At 43.0% G+C, this 27,115-nt stretch overlaps 1 protein-coding gene across 1 annotated transcript in view; it reads right to left on the reverse strand.

Annotated features, from left to right (window-relative positions):
• KCNH1 (potassium voltage-gated channel subfamily H member 1) overlaps window positions 1-27,115 on the reverse strand; it is a 284,996-nt gene that overhangs the window by 221,475 nt on the left and 36,406 nt on the right. The window contains exons 4-6 of the mRNA XM_063125565.1: window positions 18,049-18,177; window positions 9,947-10,065; window positions 1,137-1,529 (exon numbers count right to left, since the gene is read on the reverse strand). Coding sequence (XP_062981635.1) covers window positions 1,137-1,529; window positions 9,947-10,065; window positions 18,049-18,177 — 641 coding nt within the window. The remainder of the gene's footprint in view (window positions 1-1,136; window positions 1,530-9,946; window positions 10,066-18,048; window positions 18,178-27,115) is intronic.

Genomic DNA, 27,115 nt, shown 5'->3' on the forward strand with positions numbered 1-27,115 from the left:
GATAATAATGAAATGTAAGCAAGCTTAACTATGTTTCTGTTAACTTGAAGTGTTTTCTTTTTCGTTTACTTATACATATATTATTTTAAAATATATATTTTTCAAATTGCACAAAAAGGGACAATTCTTCAGTGCTGAATTAAGTGGATAACTTGTTCATTCTTAGACTTTGTTCTGGTTGAGCATCACATTCCTGCAGGTTAGATGGCACTCTAATAATGACCTGACTTTCAAGCCAACCACACTTCCTCCTGTTTTGAACACTATTTCCCCCATTTCAAAAGTAGCCAGTTATGGATCTAGAATAAAGCGTTAACTCAAGTTCTGGGGACTAAAGGACTGCATATACATCCCTGGATTCATCTACTGGTTGTGGTAAATAAAGTGGTAAATAAAAGGCAGGAGCCACACTACTGCTTTATAGCAGTACTGAAGTGCACTGACAACTGTTGGGGCTCATTCAGACATGCTATATACTGCTTTCATACTGCTATATGCTGCTTGGTGTGGCTCCTGCCTTTTATATACCGCTTTCATAGTGGAATATCCTGCTTGGTGTAGATGAGCCCTCAGACTCAGCATCCAATGCCGTGAGTTTTACTCTATGTGGAAACATGGGAGAGGGCCTCCTCTGCTGTGATGCTCCACTTATGGAATGTCCTGTCCCTGAATGCCCACCTGGTGCCAACGTCAGTTTCATTTCAGCACCAAATTAAGTCCTGGCTTTTTACTCAGGCTTTTTATGTTTATTGAGGGCAGCGTCTTCTTATTTGTTTGTTTGGGTTATTAATGCTGATGGAGATCACTTTGTTGTTTGCGTTGAATTGTATCACCCCCGTAAGATCTATCGATATAACTTAAGTCAGAAATGTTTTAATAAATGAATACATAAATTCATTTCAACTGCTATTTGCCTATATGAAAATATAACTGAACCTTTTGTAAAGTACTGGTGTGAACTGATTGCAACTTCTTGCAATTCTACAATCATTTAATGGTTGTACATATCAAGATAGAAGGACATTAATATAAGCACATATGTAGACAGAAGGCCGCTAACATGAACCCAGCAAATTGGCCCCCACTTTGGGTCAATGGCTAAACTGAACCTATGAAGACAAAACTCGTCTACTCACCTCATCGACATTCTCAAAGGCATTGATCACATCATATGGCAAACAGGACAGAAGGTCAATGACAAACCACGTCTTCAAGTAATTCATGCGGATCAGCTTTGGGTCAGAGATCACCTCTCCAGCTGGCCCGACAAAAGTGGTATGGAAATTGAGCACAATGTCTACCAGGAAAATGACATCGACGATGCTATCTACGACCAACCAGGCCACATTGTTCTGTTTGGTTTTGAAGGAGACATTGTATGGGACCAAAATTGCGGTGTAGAAGGTCAAAATCAGGATGACCCAATCCCACGTGGTCTTGAAAACACAGTAATGTAAAATGATATGAGGTGGGGTCTTTGGCGCCTCTTGCTTGTACTGTGGGAGGATTTCAGAGCCCAGCTGCAGGACCTGCGGAAATGGGAATAGTACAAGGGAGATCCTTTCACTATTAAAAACAAAACTCTGTCGTATTCCTGTATTATTTGCTAACTTATATGGGCCGTCTTTCCCAAAAAGCTCAAGGTGACTTACACCATAATTGAAGATACAATCCCATACCCACTTACCTGGAAGTAACTCAATGGTACTTATTTCTGAGTAGACATGTATAGGATTGCATTGTAAAATATGTAAAGTCAGATATTTAAAAATCCAGCAAAACGTTGGTCCCTAAGAACAATAAAAGCACTAAAAAGCACTGGTTGGATCTAAGTTCATTCATTCTATTTCTACATTGCCCCACTCTGGGCCGTTCACAAAAATTAAAAAGTGGTAAAATGCATTAAACAAAGGACAAAAACCATTTACATTGAAACATATAAACAGATAGCACATACAGACTAGGGGTGTGCAAAGTGGGTCTTCTCTGCCTTGAAATTTGATCTGGAGCGCCACAGAGGTGATTCTTTGCCTCGATTTCAGAGTGCCCCCTCTCCCCCACTCTCCACCTCATCAAATTACCCGTCGAAGAACCATTCAGTATTTGGGTAACCGGTATTAACAGAAATACTTACAGCTCCCTCAGTTTTAAAGTTAAACACAGTGATAGCTCTTCAGAAGGGCTTTAGCCTCACCAGGTTTGAAACAGATTGGTTCATGCTTTGATTTCTTTAGGGATTTTTAAATGGTAATTAACAAAAATGCTTACATGTGCATTATTTTTACAGATGAAACATGGCAGGCTGATAGCTCTTAAGGAGAGCTTTAGCCATGGCAAATTTCAATCAGATCTATTCATGCCTTGTTTTTAAAAATCCCCCCTTCCAGTCTTCTCCAACCTGGTGCCCTCCAGATCTATTGGACAGAGCCCCACCCCCAATTGCACCCAGCCACTGAAATAAAGAGCCTGCCTGTGCCTGACTCAGGTGTAGAAGCTTTCTCACTCACCATGCCAGCCAGCCAGCCCAGCAGCACTTTCACACTGTTGAAATGTGGATGATTGACTTCTATGAGTCCAAGCTGAAATGTGCTCCCTCTTTCCCTTCACCCCCCACAGCCAGAATCAGCAGCCAGTTAGTGTTTCCCACTCTCTAAACACTGCAATTGGAGGAGAACACGGTCAGAGACAGTGCTGTGGCTATTCCTAATTGGTTAGCCACAGTAGTCAATATCAACTCTACCCCTCACCCCACTCAGCGTCTTCCAAACATGGAGATATTCACACACACAAGCAGAGCAGGACAATTCTGGAGACTTTAGAAGCTCCGGTTGGACACATCTCCACTCTGATATTAATTGATGGGTTTGGAAGCGGCCAATCTCTGCTCTGGACAATAAAATGCTCTGTGGATGTTCGCAGTTACCAGATAATTCCGGGGCGGAGAGCACACCCCTAATACAGACAACATCTATCTAAAAACCATTTTTAAACAATCAGCCAAAAACAAATCAGGATCTGATTAAAAACTCATTGTATGCTGCCAAATGCCTGAGAGAAGAGGGTAGTTTTAAACTGGCACCGAAAAGATAACGTTGGCACCAGGTGGACCTAGTTGCACTTTGGTTTGTATCTCATGCTGTGCATCTGCCAATGGAAGGGAAACCACTTTCAGAATTGACTCTCTTTCCCATTGCAAATCCCCTCCCATGCACCCTCCAAATGTGCTATGGAAGGTGGAGAGACCCTCCAAACCAGATCTGAGGGGAGCTGGAGAGAGCAGAGCAAGGGGAAATCCCACAACGTAGCAGCAGTCCACTCATGTCTTTGGATGCAGCCTTTTTCCACACAAAAATCTATGGGATTTATGCCATGACTAAGTTATTACACTCATTTTAATAAGACCTGGATCCAACCCAGTGTATTTAAAACTAGAGCCAATTTTAAAACCTACAGTACATGAAACTAGCATTTTTTAAAAAAAAAAAACTGCCTGCATATCAAAATGGATAAATCTTGTTTGGTTAAGAGAACCGTGACAATGTAAATCCATGACAATGTAAATCCTTCAGGTTGCAAGCACACCTGGACGTAAGTCTCATTGAACTCAATGGCTCTTACTTCTGAGTAGACATGCATAAGATTGCACTAAGTATTATCATCATAGTAATCAACTTGTACTAAACAGTAAACATTTTAATAAAAAAAGGGGTTACGTAGGGTGACCATACGAAAAGGAGGACAGGGCTCCTGTATCTTTAACAGTTGCACAAAAAAGGGAATTTCAGCAGGTGTCATTTGTATATATGGAGAACCTGGTGAAATTCCCTCTTCATCACAACAGTTAAAGCTGCAGGAGCTACCCTGTGGTGAAAGCTGCAGTGCTTTGTGTAATTTTGCAAAACAAAAACAAAAAAATCTGTATGAGGTCATTTTTTAAAAGTCAGATAATTAAGCAATAAAAACAAGTGATGGTACCTATTAAAAATAATATAGAAGCTTTAAAAAACTTAAAAGAGAGTTCTGTGTTGCGGAATGGGTTATGAACAGGTTTCTGGGCCTGCAAATGGTTGGATCGACTGAAATACAACACAGCACTTTTTAGTACTTTGCAGTGTTTTGTAGACATATAATAAATAATGTACTTTCCAGTTCTACTTGTTAGTGTGTCAGGAGTCAGCATTCATAAAGTTATTATAGTATGTTGCATCTGTAATTAAGTTCTTTTTATGGTTGAACTAAAAAGCAAATCAAGTCATCTGTGGCTATATTTAATTTTCCCTCAAACACAAGTCCATGAACTTTCAGAAAATCTATGTGCAGCTAGAAGTGGGTTTTAATAAGACCTATAAGCTTGGGAAAGACAGGTTTACAACTGAATGAGTTCATTAAGTTACCAAGTGAGGCTGAAAAGCAGCTCCCTATATAGCTTATCAGATTGCACTTTTTTAAAAAAAAAAGTGTCATGCTTTTCTTCCTACAGAACCATATGATTCTGCAGTAGTCAGAGTTCATATGGAGTTCTGTGTCCAGTTCTGTGTGCCACATTTTAAGAAAGAAGCAACAAATTGAAATGGGTTCAGAGGAACTCAAAGAAGGCAGTCAGGAGTATGGCAGGTTCTATGAGGAAAGACTGAAGGGACTGAGTGTCAGGATCAGGCCTGTTCTCCCTAGTGTGGGGGGAAGGGATTTCAGGAGGTCTGTCAAACTCAAAACCGACCAGAGATTTTGTAAACCGCCCAGAGAGCTTCAGCTATTGGGCGGTATAGAAATGCAATGAATAAATAAATAAAAATCTGAAGGAGGAGGAGGAGGAGGAGGACGACAAGGACGACGACGACTAGACATTTACCAGCCAAGATAGGAAGCAAGGGAGGAGATCCTTCAAGACTCTTGAGGATCTTCCCAGGAACTTATTGGAGAGAATGCCAAAGACTCAGAGTCCATCCTCCCCAGTCCCTTGGACCTCAACTGCTGTTACAGGGGGAGCTATATATCAGGCAAGTGCAGCACGGTCTTCTCCATACCGGAAATAGCTGTACCTGTTGAATTTCGCTGGCAAAGATGGGTGAGAATTTCAGTTCAGTTCACTTTTTACAAGGATTTACTAAAATTTGCAGGAATTATATTTGGGAGAGAAAGAACTTGAGATTTGAAAAATCTGACAGATTAGCTCATCCATAAGAATTTAAATCTGAAGTTGAAAAAATGTAGACCATTTTCCTTTTCACATTTTTTTAAAAATTAAAACAATATTCATGCCAGTGTTCTTTTTCCTTTGGCTTCTCTGCAACACCTACTTATTTCTGATGTGCTCTAGTGCACTGGAGCTTAAAGCCGGGCTCAGTGATGTTAAAATAATGAGTGCAATATTTAACTGGCAATTAATAATACCCATTTCATATGTGCAGAGCATACTGTTGACCTTTATTATTTATAATTAACTCACCAGCTGTCCTGGTTTAAATGCATGTGAAGCTTGTCAGACCCACCAGCAAGCATGGAGTTGTCTGACAGATTCCAAAGGAGAAACTTAAAGTGGAGGCAAAGTGCTAAGCTGCAGTAGCATTCGCTCTGAAAAAGGTAATACCTTTACACTTTACTTTCAGTTTTTAAGCATTAGCAACGTACCAAATATGCAAACATCAGCTAATGGATCCTAAGACTGAGAAGTCTGAGAAGACTGCTCAGTGGTGGCACCATGTTTGTGTAGGGTGACCATATGAAAAGAAGGACAGGGCTCTTGTATCTTTAACAGTTGCATAGAAAATCACAAGAGTTAAAGATGCAGGAACTATACTAGAGTGACCAGATACAAAAGAGGGCAGGGCTCCTGTGGCTTTAACTGTTGTGGTGAAGAAGAAATTTCACTAGGTGCTGCACGCATACAAATGACACCTGCTGAAATTCCCTTTTCTATGCAACTGTTAAAGATACAAGAACCCTGTCCTCCTTTTCATATGGTCACCTTATGTGGAATGCTCTCCCCAGAGACACTCACCTGATGCCGATGTCATGGTCTTTCCAGTGACAGGTGAAGACTTTTTTTTATCCTCTCGGGTATTTTAAGTACTGTTTTTAGTGATTTTAGGACTGTTCTGCTGTTGTTTTTAATCTGGTTTTCTGTTGTTGTACTAGCTTTATTCCTTCCTGCTAGTTTTATCTTGATCTTTTGTAATGTTTCTATTTTATTTTTGGGTTTTCATATTTGTAGTGTATGTTTTTATTGTAATGTAAGCCACCCAATTATTGGGCATTTTACAGGTACAGCAAATACATACATACATACATACATACATACATACACAAATAAAGGCTTGCCAAAAACAAAACCAGTTCAAAGCGTCCAAAATGTGTTGGTATCACCAGCATCACAGACCGATGTGTCAGCGCAAATGTGGATGAGTGGTGCTGCCTCCTGCAACGTGCATTCAAAAGAGTCCCATTTCCATCTGAAGACCCACAACAGAGCACTCCTGTCGGGATATGAACTCTGCAGCCACTGTAACCCTAGAGGTCAGCTAATATTAGGAAGGAGTGAGAATTTGGTTCAGTCCATGAGGTTCGATGATGACTTAACGAAATGTATGAGTTTCATAAAGGGGACAGAAAGAAGTTGTGATTTTTTAAATAAAATCAAAATTGAGGAAGGGAGAAAGTAAGTCCGACAGGTATGTGCTGTCATGTTAGGGCTTGTGTTGGCCTTACTCAACCAGATACAGCAGCAACATCAAAAGCACAATACTAGCAGCAGAGAAAGAGCAATGGAGCAACCATGATAATTATGCCCACAGCACCCCAGTGATTCCATTGCCAATCACAATGTCATGCCCATGCATTAGCCACACGTAAAAAGCACCAATCAACACACGACCATAGTAAGAATGCATCATGGAACCCAGCCTATACTCTCTCACACACAAAATGCAGAGTCATGTTTCACTCAAGAACCCCAAACCTACCCTGTAGCACAACTAATGCTATAGCCCCACTGATCAGGAAAGCATCAATCCGTCTGTGGGGTGTCATTGACACAGAATAATGGGGTCAAGTACAGGAAGGACATCAAGAATAATTCCAGCTGGACATCAAGAAAAACTTCCTGACTGTTAGAGCAGTGTGACAATGGAACCAATGACCTAGGGAGGTCATAGGCTCTCCCACACTAGAGGCATTCAAGAGGCAGCTGGACAACCATCTGTCAGGGATGCTTTAAGGTGGATTCCTGCATTGAGCACGGAGTTGCAGTCGATGGCCTTATAGGCCTCTTCCAACTCTACTATTCTATGATTCTGTGCCCTCAGGCACATGCTCCATAGGTGGCTGAATCCAACACATCACTCAGCAAAATATCTCTTCTTCCAGGGCAGTCACCAGGGATAGACGGGAAGCATGGGTCCTCATTCCCATCACAACAAGCAGCCCACTCCATGGCTCTGTGGTGAGGAGGCCTGCACACAGAACCCATTGGCTGCCATAAGAGGGAGACCTTAAGAGGAAGCAGTCCTGCTGTGGTAGCAATCAGCTCCCACAGACAACATTGACAATGCTGGGCTCAACACATTTGTATTGGTGTCATGGTGTCAGGAGCAAGCATTTAGGAGGCAGCCACTCATAAAAGAAAGATTGTACTCTACAACAGAGAGCTCACTGGAGGGAACACTGCGGCCTGAGTTGGCAGCTCAGTGGGAAACAGTGAGGCCGTGGGGTGTCACTATGCCCTGGTAAGTTCACTGTGCTGGCATAACCTGGAGTTGTGCCAACATAGGGGATTTAGCATCAATCCTCTCCACTTCCAGGCAGTCTGGACGATAAAAATGCATTGCTAGTCCCATGCAAACTGCACATATGAGGAGAAAGTAAAATCCTGGTAGACTCAACAGTGACTCCATATTGAACTCTACTAGAAAATGTAAACGTCCACAGAGCAACATCTACAGAGCATTCTTTTTGTCATACATTCAAGCAGGCCAACTAAAAAAACAATCCTTTTCGTTTGGTTATAATTTGCAAAGAGGAATTTAAAAACTAAGTTGCAGTGTCATTTAAGAGAAAAATAACCTGCCTTCAAATGAAACCTAAATTAATAGAAAGAATACTTGCTACCAAACACACTGAATTAGAATAGGCTTTTCCATGTAAAGGGATAGGAGGGTGGGAATTCATGAGGGGAGAGATTTTACTTCTGAGGCCAAGCATTATAAATATGATAATAGGGCATGTATTCAATTATTGTAAAAGCTGTGAATATTTATGACTGTGTCAAACAGCATGGGCATTTTTACTATCTGCCTAACAGAGTAACACTGTTTTTGTGCAATGATGGCAAGCATTGCTTCTGGAAAGTTCTGACGCTCAGCCCACAGTCCTCCATATGTAATTCTATTGGGCCATCTTGCTCAATTAAGTGCCCCTGCATGTGTAAAGAAAGCCAAACAGAAACCCATTCATTTTACAGTTGCCTCCCCTTGATACTAAGCAGACATTACTGTATAATGCAAAGGCATGTAGGCGGCACAATCAGTTGTTTTAAACTATGCTCCAACACAGTAAAATGAATGCATTTAGCTAGAACCCAATCCATTTGAAGTGACCATATGAAAAGGAGGGCAGGGCTCCTGTATCTTTAATAGTTGCATAGAAAAGGGAATTTCAGCAGGTGTCATCTGTACACATGCAGCACCTGGTGAAATTCCCTCTTCATCACAACACTTAAAGCTGCAGGAGCCCTGCCCTCTTTTGTATCTGGTCATACTAGACAGGGCTCCTGTTGACATTCCCTTTTCTATGGAACTGTTAAAGATACAAGAGCCCTGTCCTCCTTTTCATATGGTCACCCTACTATTATAGCATGCAATGCAGATTTATGCTTTGTGTGTGTGTTCAGGATATGTATAAATTACAACAAGGGAAACTTGATTTAAACCAGCCATTTAAATCAAGGGTTTTTAATCAGCAATTTAAAGCACTTATTTAAATCGCATCTAAATATTTGGGCTGCCATTGCTAGCCCACCCATGCCACCCTTGCACTGTGCCTCTGTGTGAGGGGCAATTTCCAGACCCAGATGTAGAACTGGAGAAGAGAGGCTGGGGAATATTCCTGCGATCTGCCCTAGCCTTGCAGTTTGAAAGGGGGCAGATGGAGATCTTCTTAGTTTCAATAAACTTAGAGGGGATCTACACATCGTACTGAAGGCGCACGTGAGCGCCTTCAGTGCGACCCGAAGGCACGTGTGTAGATGCTGCTGGAAGAGGTGGAAGAGGAGGAGGAGGAGGCTGGGGAATCCAGCCGCGTCCTTGCCGCCGCCACCACCCACCTCCCCGCCGGCCTCGTCCCAGCCACAGGGGTGGGGGGCGAGACCCCCTCCCGCTGCGGACCAGGCTCCTCCTTCCCTGCCCAGGCCAGCCCCAGCCCCAGCACGTCCTCCAGGCTGATCAGGAGGCCGGCGGGGAGGTGGGCGGCGGTGGCGGCAAGGACGCAGCCAGATTCCCCAGCCTCCGCCTCCTCCTCCCCTTCCTCCACCTCTTCCAGCAGCATCTACACACGCGCCTTCGGGTCGCACTGAAGGTGCTTGCGTGCGCCTTCAGTACGATGTGCAGATCCCCTCCTGGTAGCACTCAGGGTACCCAGAAGCCAAATTTCACTGCAGGGACATCTGTGACACCCTCCACAGCTCCATGGTTAAGAGTCATGCTGGGGAAATCCCTTTGTCACTCTCAGCAGATGTTGACGAAACATTCGCCATAGCAAGTGGAATTGTAGGTTCCCCGCCCCCCCTCCCTGTAAATCACCTCAAACTTCAGTTGATTTCCCCTGGGAGTCATGGCTTCCCCAAGCAGGTATAATTTATTTAATGCCAACATGCAACCTGTTTCAAGAGTCAGGTACCGTTCATTCAATTCTAATATTCAGCAGTGGCTGAGGGAAGAAACCAAAGAGACATTACCTCAGCAAGCCGGGAATGCTTGTGGACGTTCTCTCCTTTCTGAACGCTCGGAGCAAGCTGCTGCAGGACTCCTCGGCTGCTTGTGAGTGCACGAGTTAAGCGAGCAAACTTTCCCCAGCCTGAAGACAATACAAGAAATGGTACGTTGGTTACTCCAAGCAGCCAGCTCTGTTGAACAGGGTCTCACAGCATTAAGCAATGAAACAAACCGAGTTCAATCAGACCAAAAAGCTGTATCATTTTAATGTCTGTTTGGGTAAATGCTAATTACGAAATTGGATACGTAAGGTTCAAAGGCAGGATTCAACCATCCTTTCAGGTCAACATACCTATAACCTCATTTCTGTAGATCAGTTTTCCCCACATGGTGCCCCCAGATGTGTTGGACTACAACACCCAGCACCCCCAGCTATTTGCTATGTTTGTAAGACAGATTTCCTTTAAGAGAGAAACAATATAATATATGACGCCAGTGATGGCTCATTAAAAATACCACTGGAATAATCTCTACTAATTTTACTAAAATGATATGAATAAATATTGCTTGGGAAATATCCAGGCTGTTATTCCTGACATATTAGGTCTGTGGTGGTGGTGGTGGTGGGGGAATTTCCTCATTAGGGGAAGTGGATCAGATGGTGACATGAGATAGGACCTTCTTCCTGGTGGCCCCAGAAGTTGGAAAAAGGAATGTCTGGAGCCAACTTTATTGACGTTTCATTGCCTGTCTAAAACCCATTAGTTTACAAGGGCATTTATGAATGGCTAGTTACCATTGCCATCAATCTCACTGCTGAATGTTTCATTGGTTTTATATGTTTATGTATTCTATTTCATTGCTGGTTTTTTGGTGTTGTTTTAAGATTGTTGTTGCACATGCTGGGAGTTTAACAAAGGGCAGGATATAAATCAAAATAAATAAATCCTTTCTCCCTTGACTTTTTTGTTCCAGTACTTATATTTTAATACTTTGGGTCGAGGGCTGAATTCAGTTGCAGAGAAGTTTTCAGCAGATGCATTCCAGGGCCTATGACAAAAAGGGAGGGGTCAAGCATATTTTAGCTTAGTGCCCTTCCTGGTAGTAACCAACCTTAGAATAGGCATTTCAACCTTTTAGCGTAGAAAAAACCTTGTGCAACAGCCGGGAAATCACACAAAAATCAATAGTTGGAGGAAAGGGTTTGGAGTGGGGCCATCCCAGAGGAGTGGATTGGGACCCCAGGAGGTCTGGATTTCATAGAATCATAGAATAGCAGAGTTGGAAGGGGCCTACAAGGCCATCGAGTCCAATCCCCTGCTCAATGCAGGAATCCACCCTAAAGCATCCCTGACAGATGGTTGTCCAGCTGCCTCTTGAATGCCTCTAGTGTGGGAGAGCCCACAACCTCCCTAGGTAACTGATTCCATTGTCATACTGCTCTAACAGTCAGGAGGTTTTTCCTGATGTCCAGCTGGAATCTGGCTTCCTTTAACTTGAGCCCGTTATTCCTTGTCCTGCAATCTGGGATTTATGACCCATGAGCCTAAGGTTTCGGCATTTAACCCTTCTCTCCCTCCCCCAATTGCACTAAATTTGCACAACTGCAACCATGCACTCGTATTATTACCTCTCCCACCAATTTATTAGATGCCAGTAGAGGCTTGTGCCTCTGATTGTGGTGGAGCTGTGAATCCATTCTGGGTTTCTGACAGAAAAGAGTGACACAAGGCACTTAGCCCTAGGCCCAAAATAAGCTCAGGGTAGCTCCTGTAGAATTACGGCTGGTTGTTATGGAAACCCATAATGGAATCACAGCCCCCACTGTTAGATGCCATGTGTCAAAACCCGTGGACCCCAAACCAGAAGACATTTAGAGGTAGGATTGTGAGGTGTATAAACTACATTTATATATTTATAAGGTATATAAACTTGAAAAAGTAAAGGGAGAGTAAAAGAGGCAAGGGGGGAGAGAGAGAGAGAGAGAGAGAGAGAGAGAGAGAGAGAGAGAGAGAGAGAGAGAGAGAGAGAGAGAATGAGTCTTCCATTTAGGCAAAAGCATGGCACTTTTTGTAACTCTGTAATGAGGCATATTTCCCCACACACACAAGGAGTCCTAGAAAAGGAGGGTGAGGAGGGTGACACTTCACAGAGTACGGTGTAGACTGCACCTTCTCTTTGCACAGTTGTAGTGGAATCACTAGTGATTTCAATGCAAAAAGCAATCCAGCGTTATGTGTTGCAGTTTGCAATTGTGTTGTGAAAGTTACTCTGTGCTCTCAGGGAGAGGAATATCTATGAACGGCTTGCCATGCAGGCCAGCCTCCACACAATTGTATGTTCAACTAACTGCATGTATGAATGCAAGCGTAAATGTAGATGAGGCATTCTCAAGCTGATTGCATGTATATAAACACAGAGCAACTGGGGAATGAACAACAGTTATGTTCATTAAGAATTGCTGATTGTGCCCCTCCAGGTGTTTTGGAGTCCAGCTCCCATAATCCCTGAACATTCTCCATGCTGTCTGGGGCTTATGGGGGCTGTTTTCCCGAAATAACTGGAGGGTACTCAGTTGCCTAACCTTGCAAGGAAATATGAAAGTACGTCAACTGCAGATAATGCAATTTATCTGGCCATGGTGCTGGCCGTGGTGCTGAAATGACGGGATTCATTTATATGCCCAGACGTAAGAAGGCATTTTGTTGAGAGCCTCTTGACTTATATTGTTAATACTGCTCCCTTTATGACTACTCTGTTAGGAATTGTACTTGTATTGATTCTCTTGTTTTTTGGTTTTATTGTTGCTGTTTTAGGAGAAGTTGATTTGCTATGCATGTTTTTATATATTGTATGGTTTTTTATTTCTTTTGTAAACCACCTTAAATTCGTTCTTTGAACAAAGAGGGAGATAAACTATTACAATAAATAAACAAATAAAATCTATAAATTGAGAAAATGGGCCACATCATTTTGGGATTGTGTTAATTTGTGTTAATTTCACATTCAGTTCATACAAACAAACAGTGGCTCTTTCTTTCTTTCTGAGGCCCGAGGATGTGGACAAGGTGCTTGGCCAAGTCTGGTCGACCACCTGTGTGCTTGACCCTTGCCCCCCTTTGGCTCATTACATCAAATAAGGTGGGGGTCGCCGGCTGGGTCCAGGAGGTTGTAAATGCCTCCGTGAGAGAGGGAGTGGTGCCGGCCTCTTTAAAAGAGGCGGTAATTAGATCACTCCTGAAGAAGCCTAACCTGGACCCGGAGGATGTTATCAACTACAGGCCAGTGGCTAATATCCCCTTCCTGGGCAAGGTGCTTGAGCGGGTGGTTGCAGGACAACTCCAGGCACTCTTGAATGAAATGGATTATCTAGATCCATTTCAATCGGGTTTCAGGCCTGGTTTTGGAACGGAAACTGCCTTGGTCACCCTGTGGGATGACCTCTGCCGGGAGAGAGACAGGGGGAGTGCGACCCTGTTGATTCTCCTGGACCTCTCAGCAGCTTTCGATACCATCGACCATGGTATCCTTCTGGATAGGTTGTCTGAGCTGGGAGTTGGAGGTACTGCGTTGCAGTGGTTCCACTCCTACTTGGATGGCCGATTCCAGAAGGTGGTGCTGGGGGATTATTGCTCTGTGCCGTGGCTCCTATGGGGTTCCACAGGGCTCTATCTTATCCCCTATGCTGTTTAACATATACATGAAGCCGCTGGGGGAGGTTATCCAGAAATGTGGACTGAGGTGTCATCAATATGCAGATGATACCCAGCTCTACCTTTCCTTTTCATCAAACCCAGGTAAGGCAGTGGCTGTTCTGAACCAGTGCCTGGGCATGCTAATGGACTGGATGAGGGCTAATAAACTGAAACTCAATCCAGACAAGACGGAGGTACTGTTAGCGGGTGGTTCGTCTGTCTGGCGAGGTGATGTTTGCCCTGTCCTGGACGGGGTTGCACTCTCCCTAAAGGATAGGGTCCATAGTTTGGGGGTGCTCTTGGATCCAGAACTGTCACTTGAGGCACAGGTGAACTCAGTGGCAAAGAGCACCTTTTATCAGCTTAGGCTGATATACCAGCTGCGCCATTATCTGGACAGAGATAGCCTAGCTACAGTTATCCATGCTCTGATAACTTCTCGTTTGGATTACTGCAATGTGTTATACGTGGGGCTGCCTTTGAAAATGGTCCGGAAGCTTCAGCTGGTACAAAACAGGGCAGCACGCTTACTAATAGGGACTGGCCGACATTACGCCAGTCCTTTTCCAGCTTCATTGGCTGCCAGTCCAGGTCCTAAACGGCTTGGGGCCAGGGTATCTGAAGGAACGCCTCCTCCCATATGTACCTGCCCGGACCCTAAGGTCATCCTCAGGGCTCCTTCTCCACGAGCCCCTGCCAAAGGAAGTGAGGCAGGTGGCTACCAGGAGGAGGGCCTTCTCTGCGGTGGCACCCCGGCTGTGGAATGAGTTCCCTAAGGAGGTTTGCTTGGCACCTACATTATATGCTTTTAGACGCCAGGTGAAGACCTTTTTATTCTCCCAGCATTTTAACAGTCTATAAATAAATTTTAACTTAGTGTTTTAAATTTGTAATTTTGCATTGCTGCTGTTTTTATCTGGTTGAGCTTTTATATTGTATTTTATAGTATGGTTTTATACTGTTGTTTTATACTTTGAATGTTTTTATTTTTTGTGAACCACCCAGAGAGCTCCGGCTATTGGGCGGTATAGAAGTGTAATAAATAAATAAATTTCTTTATAAAAAATATTTTCCCCTTCATATGGCATAGCTTCAAATACTGCACAATATTAGAATTTAGGTTTCCAATTCTGAAAGGATTATCTAAATGCTTTATCTTACTACAATCCCTATATAGTACTGCTTGGTTTTAGATAAGGGAAAAACTAGGATCTTGTAGAACAAATGAAAATAAGGAATGTCACCATGCATGTAAAACAGCAAGGATGCACAGAAGAAAACCAGAGGGAAAGCCAGAATCAGGAACATCTATAATGGAGCAAGGATTGAGGATGTCCCATCGCACCCTAGAATGCAGGAATTCATGTTTACATCCTCTTAATCTTATTACGACACGTCACTACAAAAGCCTGAGGAGAGACATTGCTGTCCCTGTACACAGAAAATAGACAAGGACTGATTATTCTCATTAGTCAGTGAAGACAGATGAAAATGCAATGGACTTAGACCATAGCACAGAATGTAAATGGAGGGGGAAATATTTCATTTGGAAAATTTGTTTCAGCAATGGGATGGCATTAAAAGGAAGCAGAAAATACAATCCGTATCTTAAGATCAGCAGAGGAAGCTCTTCTCAGAGGGCCCTCTATCCATTATGTGACTAAAGAAAGGGCCCTTTTCTCCTTCACCACTCCATTTATGGAGCACCCTCCCCACGGAATTGTGAATAGTGCCTTGCAATCATTTGGGTGCCAGATCAAAAATTTTCTACTTGTTCGAGTATTTTAAGTTGTCCAGTTGTATTTTACCACATTTAATGCTGATTTATTATTGTATTTCACTATTACTTCTACTGCAATTTATGGTGGTATGCCCATTGGTGTTATATTTATTGTTCACCATCCTGATATGTTTTGATGAAGGCAGGTTTATAAATGTCCAAATAAATAAATAAATAAAAATTAGACTTGGCTCATGTTATGGAGTATCTCCAGGATCTGAAAGAATGTTAAAATGAGTTTTTCTGTGAATCCAAGGGCAGCCTGAACCTCATGACATTTACTCTTCTTGGCTCGCCGCTCTGACCATGTAACTCCACTTCTGAAATCTCTTCATTGGCTTCCAATTCACTTCAGAATCCAATATAAACTTCTCCTGTTGACCTACAAAGCTTTTCACTGTCTAGCTCCTTCCTATCTCTCCTCTCTCATCTCACACTATTGCCCCGCTCGTGCTCTTCGCTCCTCTGATGCCATGTTTCTCGCCTGCCCAAGGGTCTCTACTTCCCTTGCTCGGCTTCGTCCATTTTCTTCTGCTGCCCCTTATGCCTGGAACGCTCTTCCAGAACATTTGAGAACTACAAGTTCAACCACAGCTTTTAAAGCTCAGCTAAAAACTTTTCTTTTTCCTAAAGCTTTTAAAACTTGATTTTGTTCTGACTTTATACTGTTAGTTTTACCCTACCCAGTGCCTGTTTGCCCTACCCTGTGCCTGTTTGCATTCTCTTCCCCTCCTTATTGTTTTATTATGATTTTATTAGAATGTAAGCCTATGCGGCAGGGTCTTGCTATTTACTATTTTACTCTGTACAGCACCACATACATTGATGGTGCTATATAAATAAATAAATAAATAAATAAATAAATAATAATACTCAGAAATAAGTGCTACTAAGTTTAATCAGATTTACTCCCAAGTAAATTACAAACTTAGACTTCATTTTTGTCTCTCCCTGCCAGATGGCAGATTATGCTATGCTATGGGGTGGTGATGGTGGCTATTCAAAGAAACAAATGTCCAAAATACGAAGGTCCCTTGATGGAGACTTAATTGAAATCTGGTTGGCACAGCTCTGGGACTTATCTCTTATGGACAAATTAACAAATGAAACCTGGAACCAAAGAAGCAACACAACCACCATTACATTTTATAAATCTTGGTTTAATTAGGGTGACCATATGAAAAGGAGGACAGGGCTCCTGTATCTTTAAAAGTTGCATAGAAAAGGGAATTTCAGCAGGTGTCATTTGTATATATGGAGAACCTGGTGAAATTCCTTCTTCATCACAATAGTTAAAGCTACAGGAGCTATATTAGAGTGACCAGATTTAAAAGAGGGCAGGGCACCTGCAGCCTTAACTGTTGCTAATGTGATGAAGAGGGAATTTCACCAGGTTCTCCATATATACAAATGAGACCTGCAGAAATTCCCTTTTCAATACAACTGTTAAAGATACAGGAGCCCTGTCCTCCTTTTCATATGGACACCCTAGGTTTAATTTTATTTTTATGTGATTACTAAGGAATATGGATATCCAGCCACACGTGGTGATCTTTGGAAAGCTACTTTTATTTAACTGGTAGTAGTAGTAGTAGTAGAAGAAGAAGAAGAAGAAACTGTAAACTTTGTTTTGATCATGCTATCCCTATTTTTTGGTGTTATTCTCAACGGAGGGGGATAAAGAGAAGGAATTGTTGTTTAGCTGTATTGTTTCACCTAAAAAAAAAAAATACAACTTTAAAAATGTCCAAAATGTCATGGAGCTCTCACAAGCCCATTGTGTGAATTTCAGCAACTCTTTGGATCCCAACATGGTAATTAAAATTAAAAAAATGTGTTTCCTACTTCCTGCATTCAGAACACTAAATCTCCCTGATAGGCAGCTGTTTTCAACAACTCCTTGATCAGAACTAATCCATGGGGAACAGCCATAACTCAGTGGTAGAGCACATGCTTTTCACAAAGAAGGCCCTGGGTTCAACCCCTGGCAACTCCAAGTGGCACCTTTCATTAAGGTGAGCCACAAAATAATAATAATAATAATAATAATAATAATAATAATAATAATTCCACCATAATAAGTCTCAAAATTCTACTGCTTATAAAAATGACACTGCAGTTTCATTGAGCATTGTTTTATAGAATTGTATTGTATCAGTTGGCATCATATTTTATTATTAACCATTTTGACAGCTTTGTCTAGGAAGTGACCACATAATCACATGCTGGCTGGGATTTATGGGAGTTGCAGTCCAACACATCTGGAGGGCACCAGGTTGGGGAAGACTGACCTAGGTTTTCCAAGTTTTTCAGCAGCCCTACAGCAGTGCCTTGGTCTGCAGTAATTAACCTCTGAGGCTTCATCACCCATTAATTCCTGCAGATCAAGTCAATGTTGAAGATCAATTGGTGTAGGGCTGGCTGGAAAGTTATCAACCTGACTCTTGCTGTACAGAGTACAAACCAGAAATCATACTGCTTGTGCATTGCAATGACGTATAACAAGCATAGCCCATTTGCACTTATTTCAGACCCACTCTTGGTAGTTCTATTGATAAAACTAAAATCTCCGTAAAATAAGGCTCCTTTTTCAAATAGAAAACACAGCATTTTTAATATGCATTGGTAAAACAAACCGACAACAACAAACCTTTGCATGAGTCATCCTCAATCGGCTGTTTGAAAGCTGTTATGTCACTAAAAGTGCAAAGAAACAGAACGACTTTGTCCTGCTCATTTCGAATTGGAGCAATTTTCACAAAGAACCAAACAGGAGTCCCTGGAGGAGAAAACGACATGGAAAAGCTGGTCACTGACACAAAAGCTGTACAACACGCCCACCCTGCGAGACAGCCCTGGGAAAAGGCATTGCTTTTGCAAACACACATAAGGAGTCAAGGTAGCTGCAGAACAGCAGGAAGAATTTAGCAAGGTAAGTCAAGAGACCCAGACTGCCTTTTTAATTCTGTCTCCAGCATTCTGGGACAGATCAGGACAGCAGAGGCTGGTGGCTCTGATGTCAGTAGGCTGGTGAATCAGTCATAACTCTTAAAGAGCTATCCAAGGATCCACTGGATCAGAACTAGTCATATATAAGCTCTGATTTCCAGTTAATACAAGATACATAAGCTAGCCCAGCCTTCCCCAACATGATGCCCTCCAGATGTGTTGGATTACACTCACAGCAAACCCAAGATAGTGTAACAAAAGCAGGTAATAGTATATGGTCTATATAATGAAAAGGGCTCCTGTATCTTTAATGGTTGTATTGAAAAGGGAATTTCAGGAGGTGTCATTTGCATGCATGCAGCACCTGGTGAAATTCCCTCTTCAACACAACAGTTAAAGCTCTAGCTTCACTAGAGTGACCAGATACAAAAAAGGGCAGGGCTCCTGCAGCTTTGGGAATTGTACCAGGTGTTGTATGCATACAAATGGCACCTGCTGAAATTCCCTTTTCTATGCAATTGTTAAAGATACAGGAGCCCTGTCCTCCTTTCCATATGGTCACCCTAGGCTTGTCCACACACCCCTCCCACTCTCCATTCACCTAACTTCCTGGCCTCTTCCCCTCTTCTCAGTGATGCAGCTAGATTATTTTAGATCCTAGATTTAGGATGCAATCCTACGCATGTTTAAAAAGAAGTCTGACAATTCCCAGCATGCCCAGCCAGCTAACAACTGCACCCTATGTGGTCATATGGCTGGAGTTTAGACAACAATGGATATTACTTCAGGCAACTCACATTTTGCCTCCTTGCTGCCTCCGCGATTCCATCCTTTACAAACACTTCTACATTCCTGCTACATTAGGGTGACCATATGAAAAGGAGGACAGGGCTCCTGTATCTTGAACAGTTGCATAGAAAAGGGAATTTCAGCAGATGTCATTTGTATATATGAAGAACCTGATGAAATTCCCTCTTCATCACAACAGTTAAAGCTGCAGGAGCTATACTAGAGTGACCAGATTTAAAAGAGGGCAGGGCACCTGCAGCTTTAACTGTTGTGAGTAAGAGGAAATTTCACCAGGTTCTCCATATATACAAATGACACCTGCAGAAATTCCCTTTTCAATACAACTTTTAAAGATACAGGAGCAATGTCCTCCTTTTCATATGGTCACCTTATGCTACGTTCACACAAAAGCAACCAAAAACACACAACTAAAAACCTATTTGTCATCCCTGACTTTATTTTACACACACACACACATACACTGAGCATGTGCAGCTTCACGCTTTAAACTCACTTAATTCATGGTGTCACCATCACAACAGGAATAAAATGTATGCAGCACCTGATGAAATTCCTTCTTCAGCACAACAGTTAAAGCTCTAGCTATACTAGAGTGACCAGATGCTAAAGAGGCCAGGTCTCCTGCAGCTTTAACTGTTGGGATGAAGAGGGAATTGCACCAGGTGCTGCATGCATACAAATGGCACCTGCTGAAATCCCCTTTTCAATACAACCATTAAAGATACAGGAGCCCTGTCCTCCTTTCCATATGGTCACCCTAGTGTTATGAAACTTGAAATTCTGTACCTGCCACCAATTTCTGTGCTTGCACAAAATTCCATTTCCAAAAGTTCCTTCACGGTGACCTCTGAAATGACCAAACAGACCCATGGATGGAAAAATGGAGATAGGAGCATGTTTGATTACAAATGACCAGGGTCACTGGGGTCACCAGTAAGCAGGCCAGAGAGAAGGTTTAGCCCTCACCTCAAAGGCGACTCCACATGAAGCCATTTATTTTCTCCCACATAGACAAACAAGGGAAGAATATACACAGTACATAGAAAGTCTTTGCAGCCCCAAGAGATTCCTCTACAAACTCCCTGTCTGTCATAATGACTGGAATGGTGCTAAATCATGGTTGTTGCCATCATCTCGAAAGTTGGAGACATCATCTCAGAAAGATGGATCCAATTCACGGATTCCGCAGTGAACCAGCTTTGCCTGAGTCATTAAGATTTCACGGATATTTTTTCAACTTTCTGAAACTTTGTGCAAATTTAGTAATAAAAATGCATATCATCATCATCATCATCACCACCACCACAACACCAGTCAAAAATGTGGACTTTCCTTATAGGATAAAGAGTGAAGATGTGCATTTTGAGGGTATTTGTGCATTTGGGTGGATTTTCTCAAGTGCGAATTTTCACAAGCACGAACTTATGGAAATTTGTGCCACTTTGGGAACTTGGGAAAAATCAACTTTAATCAATGAGTGAAGGATGAAATGAAAGGTGCCTGACAATCCACAAAACATAGATGGAACGGATTTCACACAATCCATACATCTATAACCATCAATATTTATGCACGCTCAAACTTTTTGCCGGTGTCATTTATTTATTTAAAAATGTATGTGCCACCTGTCAGGGAAAAACAATATGAAATCAACAATGGAAAAACAATATGGAAACAGTTTAAAATGCAAAATAATGCTAAAACAAATTAATATTAAAACAGAACGGTTTTAACTAATTAAACCACCAAAGATTAGCAGCTTTGGAGTTGAGAAATCAAATGATTAAGGGTTCACTCCTATGCATGTTTAAACAGAAAGAAGTCCTAGAAGTCCCAGCATTTCCCAGCTAGCATGGCTGGATGTGAAATGTTGGGACTCGTATAACTTTTTTCTGTCTAAACATGCATAGAACTGCACCCTAAAAGATGTTTGCTTTGCATTCAAAAGCAATTAAATTTGGGAACAGGTGGGCCTCCCTGGGGAGAGCATTCTAATCACAGGGTGGTAACACTATAAAGGCCCTTTCCCTGGTTGCAACCTGTGTAAGCTCATACAGGAGAGAACCCAGAGAAATGCCCCATGTCCCAGTTTTAGCAACTGGGAATGTTAATGTAATAGAAGATGGTCCTTACCTCAGTGCCAAACCAGCGGTAATTGCCTAGCTGAAATTAACATGTCTAGTTTAATAGCATTTAAGTAGCAGCTACACCAAGGTCCTGTTTAGGATCAGGACCACAACATGCAGAGAGGGGGGCATTGAACCCTCTCCCCACACACCACAGTTCCAATTAAAATTCACACGCGTGCACACACACGCACACACACACAGAGCCAGGAATCTGCTATTTGCCAAAAAATAGAAGTTCACATTCCCAATGGGAGCTTCCCTCCTGAGGTTAGTAACAGTTGGAGGGGGACAATTTCAATCAGGACTGTACTATGTGGTGGGGGGAATAGCTAAAAAAAAACACCCCACCCTATCAATCCACTACAGTCGTGATCCTGATCTCCTTCCACATGGCTGCTATTTACATTTATTTTTAAAGCAGACACAAAAGGAATGGCCCCCGGAAATCCTTACAACAGCACTTTGTGATGTGAGGATTGACCCAGCAGCTCTGGGCTCAGACTTCTTGCGTGGGCACCCCAATCCTGCGTGTGCGGAGTACAAATGCAGCTGGCTCCCATGAGATCGTGGGCTCAGAGACTCTATCCCACTTCCGCATCCATCTGTGAATTTTATACCTCAGCTAGGCAGGCCAGCTCCCCACGCCAACCGCTCACAACGAAAATAACTAGACATGTATCACCTTTCCCTTAATTACTGGGCATGAGCATGCAAAAGCACACAGCCGAATTTTGCTTACATAATAGTTACAATTGACCTTTGAATCTCTCTCAATCAATACCACACTATTCATTTTTAATGCTGCTGCTGCACATGCTTTAGAAGCCCACATATCCTGCCCTGGATTAATTAGCAATCAAGTCGAGTCTGTGCGCTTGGGACGGGTCGGGGGGGGGGGGTTCGCACTGTTGATGCAAAGTTTTTCAATACATAAGCCAAGAAAGAAAATCTCCTGCATCTGACTGTGTTTGAGATTAATGCACAGGTAAATCTGCATGGGACTTACTACTCCAACAAGGCAAGCAGAGTACAGAGAGATGGGGGGGAGGGGGGAATCACTGGCTGTGAGACTTGATGGAATGAGAATGCAAGAACATAAGAAAGCAAGCTTCAGCTATTGGACGGTATAAAAATGTAATAAATAAACAAACAAACATAAGAACATCAGACTATTTGTCCATCTCTCCCAGCATTATCTCCCTGAAAGGCTATGGCTACTCAGGGTCTCAGAGGAGAGAGGGTCCCTTCTCCATCTCCTGCTACCTGATTCTTTTTAACAGAAAGGCCTGGGGTTGAACATAAGAAGAGCCCTGCTGGATCAGACCAAGGGTCCATCTAGTCCCGCACTCTGTTCACACAGTGGCCAACCAGCCATCGGCTAGGGATGAACAAGCAGGACACGGTGCAACAGCATCCTCCCACCCATGTTCCCCAGCAACTGGTGCACACAGGCTTACTGCCTCAAATACTGGAGTTAGCACACAACCATCAGGGCTAGTAGCCATTGATGATAGTCTTTGCCTCCAGGAATTCATCCAACCCCCTTTTAAAGCCATCCAAATTGTTGGCCATCACTACATCTTGTGGTAGTCAGTTCCATAATTTAACTATGCTCTTGGCATAATGCACTTCCACAGATGCCAATTCTGATGTCTTAGAAGCTGCTGCCTTCATCTTGTCTGCCACTGAACCCATTTGCGGCCTAGCTGGCTACAGGGTCAAGAGGTGAGAACGTTACATGTTAAGATGAAGAAAGACCATTTTGAGTCCCAGAGGAAAGATCACAAGGGACTGAGGTTACTCAGCTGTACTAGGAAAAGCTATTAAGAACAGATACCTAAAGTTTTCAGCCCAAACACTGTTTTGATAAGATGTGTGGGTCATCTAGCTCTTTGTTGTGCTTTTAAAGGTAGCCATAGGGGGGAAGGAGGAGGAGGAGGAGGAGGGAATCTGAAGGTTTCAGGGCATGCTCTGCAATTGGCTGAAACTAATGCCAACATAGGAACGTAAGAAGCTGCCTTATACTGAATCAGACCCTTGGCCCAGTATTGTTGACACCGCCTGGCAGCAATAGCTCTCCAGGGTTTCAGGCAGGTGTTTTTCCAGTACTACCTGGAGATGTCAGGGATTGAACTGGGGACTTCTGCATACAAAGCAGCTGCTCTGCCCCTGAGCTACAGCTGCTGCCCACAGGATTAGTCCCTGCTTGGCCTAACAGTAGTTGCCCCTTGGGTTCAGGGTTTCTGCCCAAGCCAAGAGAATGAGGAGATGTTCCATGTCTTTCTCCAAAGCATCAAAACTGGCCACTGACAACTAGCATATTAGAACAAAGTTCTATCAAACGTATTGTTGTTGCTCACCTGCCTCTCCGTTTGGATCAAGGCGGGGAACAACGATAAGTATAAAATACATAAAACTGAATTAAAAACATAGTATACATTAGGGTGACCATATTTGGGAAACCAAAAAAGAGGACACCTAGTGTGTGTGTGGGGAAGCAGCTTTCTGAGTCCTGCAGAAAGTACGTTATTCCCCCGCCACCTTAAAGAACCCGATTGGAGTGGAGGAGGGGAAAGGATTTCATTCTGCACCACCACCATCCACTCCAATTGGGGCCTTTTCTATAATGTCCACGAATGACCCACTTTCCTCTTTAAGACCTCAATTGGAGCTCGGGGTGGGGGAATGATGTGCCTCAAGAAAGCATGCCATTCCCTCCTGCCATGCTAATGGCAGCCTTAAAGAGGAAGGTGTGTCATTCCAGGACATTATTGAAAATTATAGAAAATCCCCCCTGACACCATGGAAAGAACAAAAACCAGGACAAATCCGGGGAAATCCTGACAGTTGGTCACCCTAGTATACATTATTAAAACATCCTAAAAACATCCTAATGAAGCTAATGTGGTAGCCCTGGGGGGCAGGACCCCCAGCCAATGGGCCTCCTGTGGCCCACTCAGCTCCCCAATCCAGCCCATGGAGCCTCCCTGAGTTCCTCCAGGGGCGGGGCTTGGCCTCTGCTGGAGGAATCCCCCTGAAGGTCTCCCTGCTGTTATCTCCAGTCTAAGTTCAGTGATAACAGCAGGGATGTGGGTGGTGGGAGACTCAATCAGCACTGGGAGGAATCACCTGACTCAGCTGATGCCGGAAGGAGACGCTCTTCCTAACATTGGCTGAGTCTGTTTGCATGCTTTTGCCAACCCCATCAAGATGATAAGCAGCATGCAAACCCAGGGACTTAGCTGCAGCTAGGAGGAACAGCTGCTCCTTCCAACAGCAGCCAGGTCCCTTTCTCCGTGCCTCTCCTCAGTGTAGAGAAAATGAAAATGGGAGGGGTGATTATGTCAGTGGGCTTTGCCCCCCTCCCAAAAGGCTAGTTCTGCACCCCTGTGGTGGGACAAGCAAAGCATCAGCACACAGCATCCTCAAGCAGATTCTCCATAAGCCCCTGCCAAAGGAAGTGAGGTAGGTGGCTACCAGGAAGAGGGCCTTCTCTGCTGTGGCACCCTGGCTGTGGAATGAGCTCCCTAGAGAGTTTAACCTGGCACCTACATTATACTCTTTCTGATGCCAGGTGAAGACCTTTTTATTTCCCCAGTAATTTTAACAGTTTATCAACTTAGTCTTTTAACTTTGCTGTTTTAAATCTGTATTCCTGGTTGTACTTTTATATTGTCCTTTTTATATTGTGGTTTGTTTCATACTTTGAATTGTATTTGATGGTTTTAATTTTTGTGAACCGCCCAGAGAGCTTCGGATATTGGGCGGTATAGAAATGCAATAAATAAACAAATAAACAAGCAGCTGCCTGGGCCTCAGTGACGTGGCAGTGCTCAACACTGTACTGATGTCTGCTCCAGGACAACACTCCCACTGGGGGTGGGGGGTGGGGTAGGCCTGGGAGCCATTGTCCCATTCCATGTTGTCCCCCATAAAGGATCAAGGAAACAGCAAGAGGGGAAAGCACTTATGTGTCCCAAAACAGAATAGAAAATATCCCCAGGTGCCTGGAAAAACATTTTCTACGCTCAATGTGTTTTGGAAAGGACTTGCCTACGGTCAACGTGTTTCGGTGTTTTCTCTTTCCCCAAATGTGTTGCAGAGAATGTTTTTGAGCATTTTAAGATGGAAGCATCATTAGAAGGATTCTTTGAGACACATTTGAAGAATGATAAATTGCCCCTGAGCAAGGGAAGTCCTTTCCGAAACACGTTAGGCGTAATAAACCTTTTTTTTCAGGCACCTGAGAGGATTTTCTCTTCTGTTTTGGGTCTGGGAATCATCTGCCATTTAAATTACCCAGAATGCCCCCAAAGTAGCATCACTCCAGGGCACTGTGGGAAATTTAAGTGGCAGCTCCAAGCCACCCGGAGCTCATTGAGCACTGCTGCCTCTGCTGCCACCGGCCCACTGCCAGGGACGGCTGCCACAGACTATTTCTTATCTGTGCTCAGTTTTGCATGTTTTCATCATAGAGCCGTTCCACCCCACATCTGCATCCTTCTGCAGATTTTAAAACCCACTTGACCATTTGTATTCAAGTATGTGCATTTGAATGTATTATCTCAGAAAATATCCATTTCTATGCATATTTTACCCAATGTATTTTTATATGTGTCGTGATACATCTTGTGACCCCCATAACAAAATTAAAAGGGATGCAAAAGTCCCGAGGAGAGCTGTTTTCCAACCCACATGTTAGTCCAGGAGGTGCAGAGTTCCTCATTCACAAAGAACTAATTCCTCAAGCATCCCTAGCTAGCCAGTCCACCAGAGGGCACCAAAGCCCACTAAACCTGGAGCCAGTCCTGTGGTAGATGATGCACAATGCAGAGGGGGGGTGTGTGTTGAAATCACCCTGGTTCAGTGGTATATGTTATTTACTTATTTATTTATTTAAAATATTCCTTGGCTTCTTTTCAGAGCAGAAGCTCTCACAAGGCGACTTACATCAATAAAATACATAAAAACAGTTCAATTATTAAAGTAATTAAAGTAAAAGTAATTAAAAAAAAACATAACCACAATAAAATAGCGATTAAAAACAAGAAAAGCCAACAATAAAATCATCAAGAACAACAATGGCAGTAGCAGCAGTAACAATACTCATCGTGAGAAGGCCACGGTACAATAAAAAGTTTTCAAGGCCTTCTTACACACAATAATATATTGTTTCCTGTTGTAATGCACAGTATTTGGGACTGGTTTAGTCTTGAATGGCAATTAGTAGCCATTCGCTTTGCAGAGCTCTGCTCCTGGTGGAGATAAAGAACTAGTTTGTTGAGATGGAGCAACACAGCGACCTGTATTTTGGTCACTCCACTTGGGGGCATGATCGTGGAGAATGTCATAATGCATGCTGGCATTTCAAAATATACCAATATATCAGGGAAGGTGATCTACAGGAAGACTGGTCTCAAGTTATTCAGTGCTTTATATGCCAACAGCAAGACCTTGAACTTGACTTGATAGCTCATAGGTAGCCAGAGCAGTTACTTTAACACTGGTGTGATAACTGCTCAGTCATGTGCCCCATGCAGCATCCTGTCTACCACAGTCTGCACCAACTGCTCTGAAAATTGCAAGCAAAAGGCAGCATCCAACTGTGTCCATCTGCAAATTTTCTGCTAAGTTTTTCAGAACTTAGCAAAAACTAAGTTCCGAGTTATACACTTGTGCAAACCTAAGTTATATTTGCACAAGTGCAGTTGCTCGAGCAGTTGCACAACCCATTATACTTGTGGGATCCTTTGTGCAACACATTACGCTCGTGCGAACCCATTGTACAAGCGGTTGTGCTAACTGTTGTGTAATGTGCAACTGCTTGCG

The sequence above is a fragment of the Elgaria multicarinata genome, chromosome 4 (genome assembly GCF_023053635.1).
Source record: "Elgaria multicarinata webbii isolate HBS135686 ecotype San Diego chromosome 4, rElgMul1.1.pri, whole genome shotgun sequence".
Classification (NCBI taxonomy): domain Eukaryota; kingdom Metazoa; phylum Chordata; class Lepidosauria; order Squamata; family Anguidae; genus Elgaria; species Elgaria multicarinata.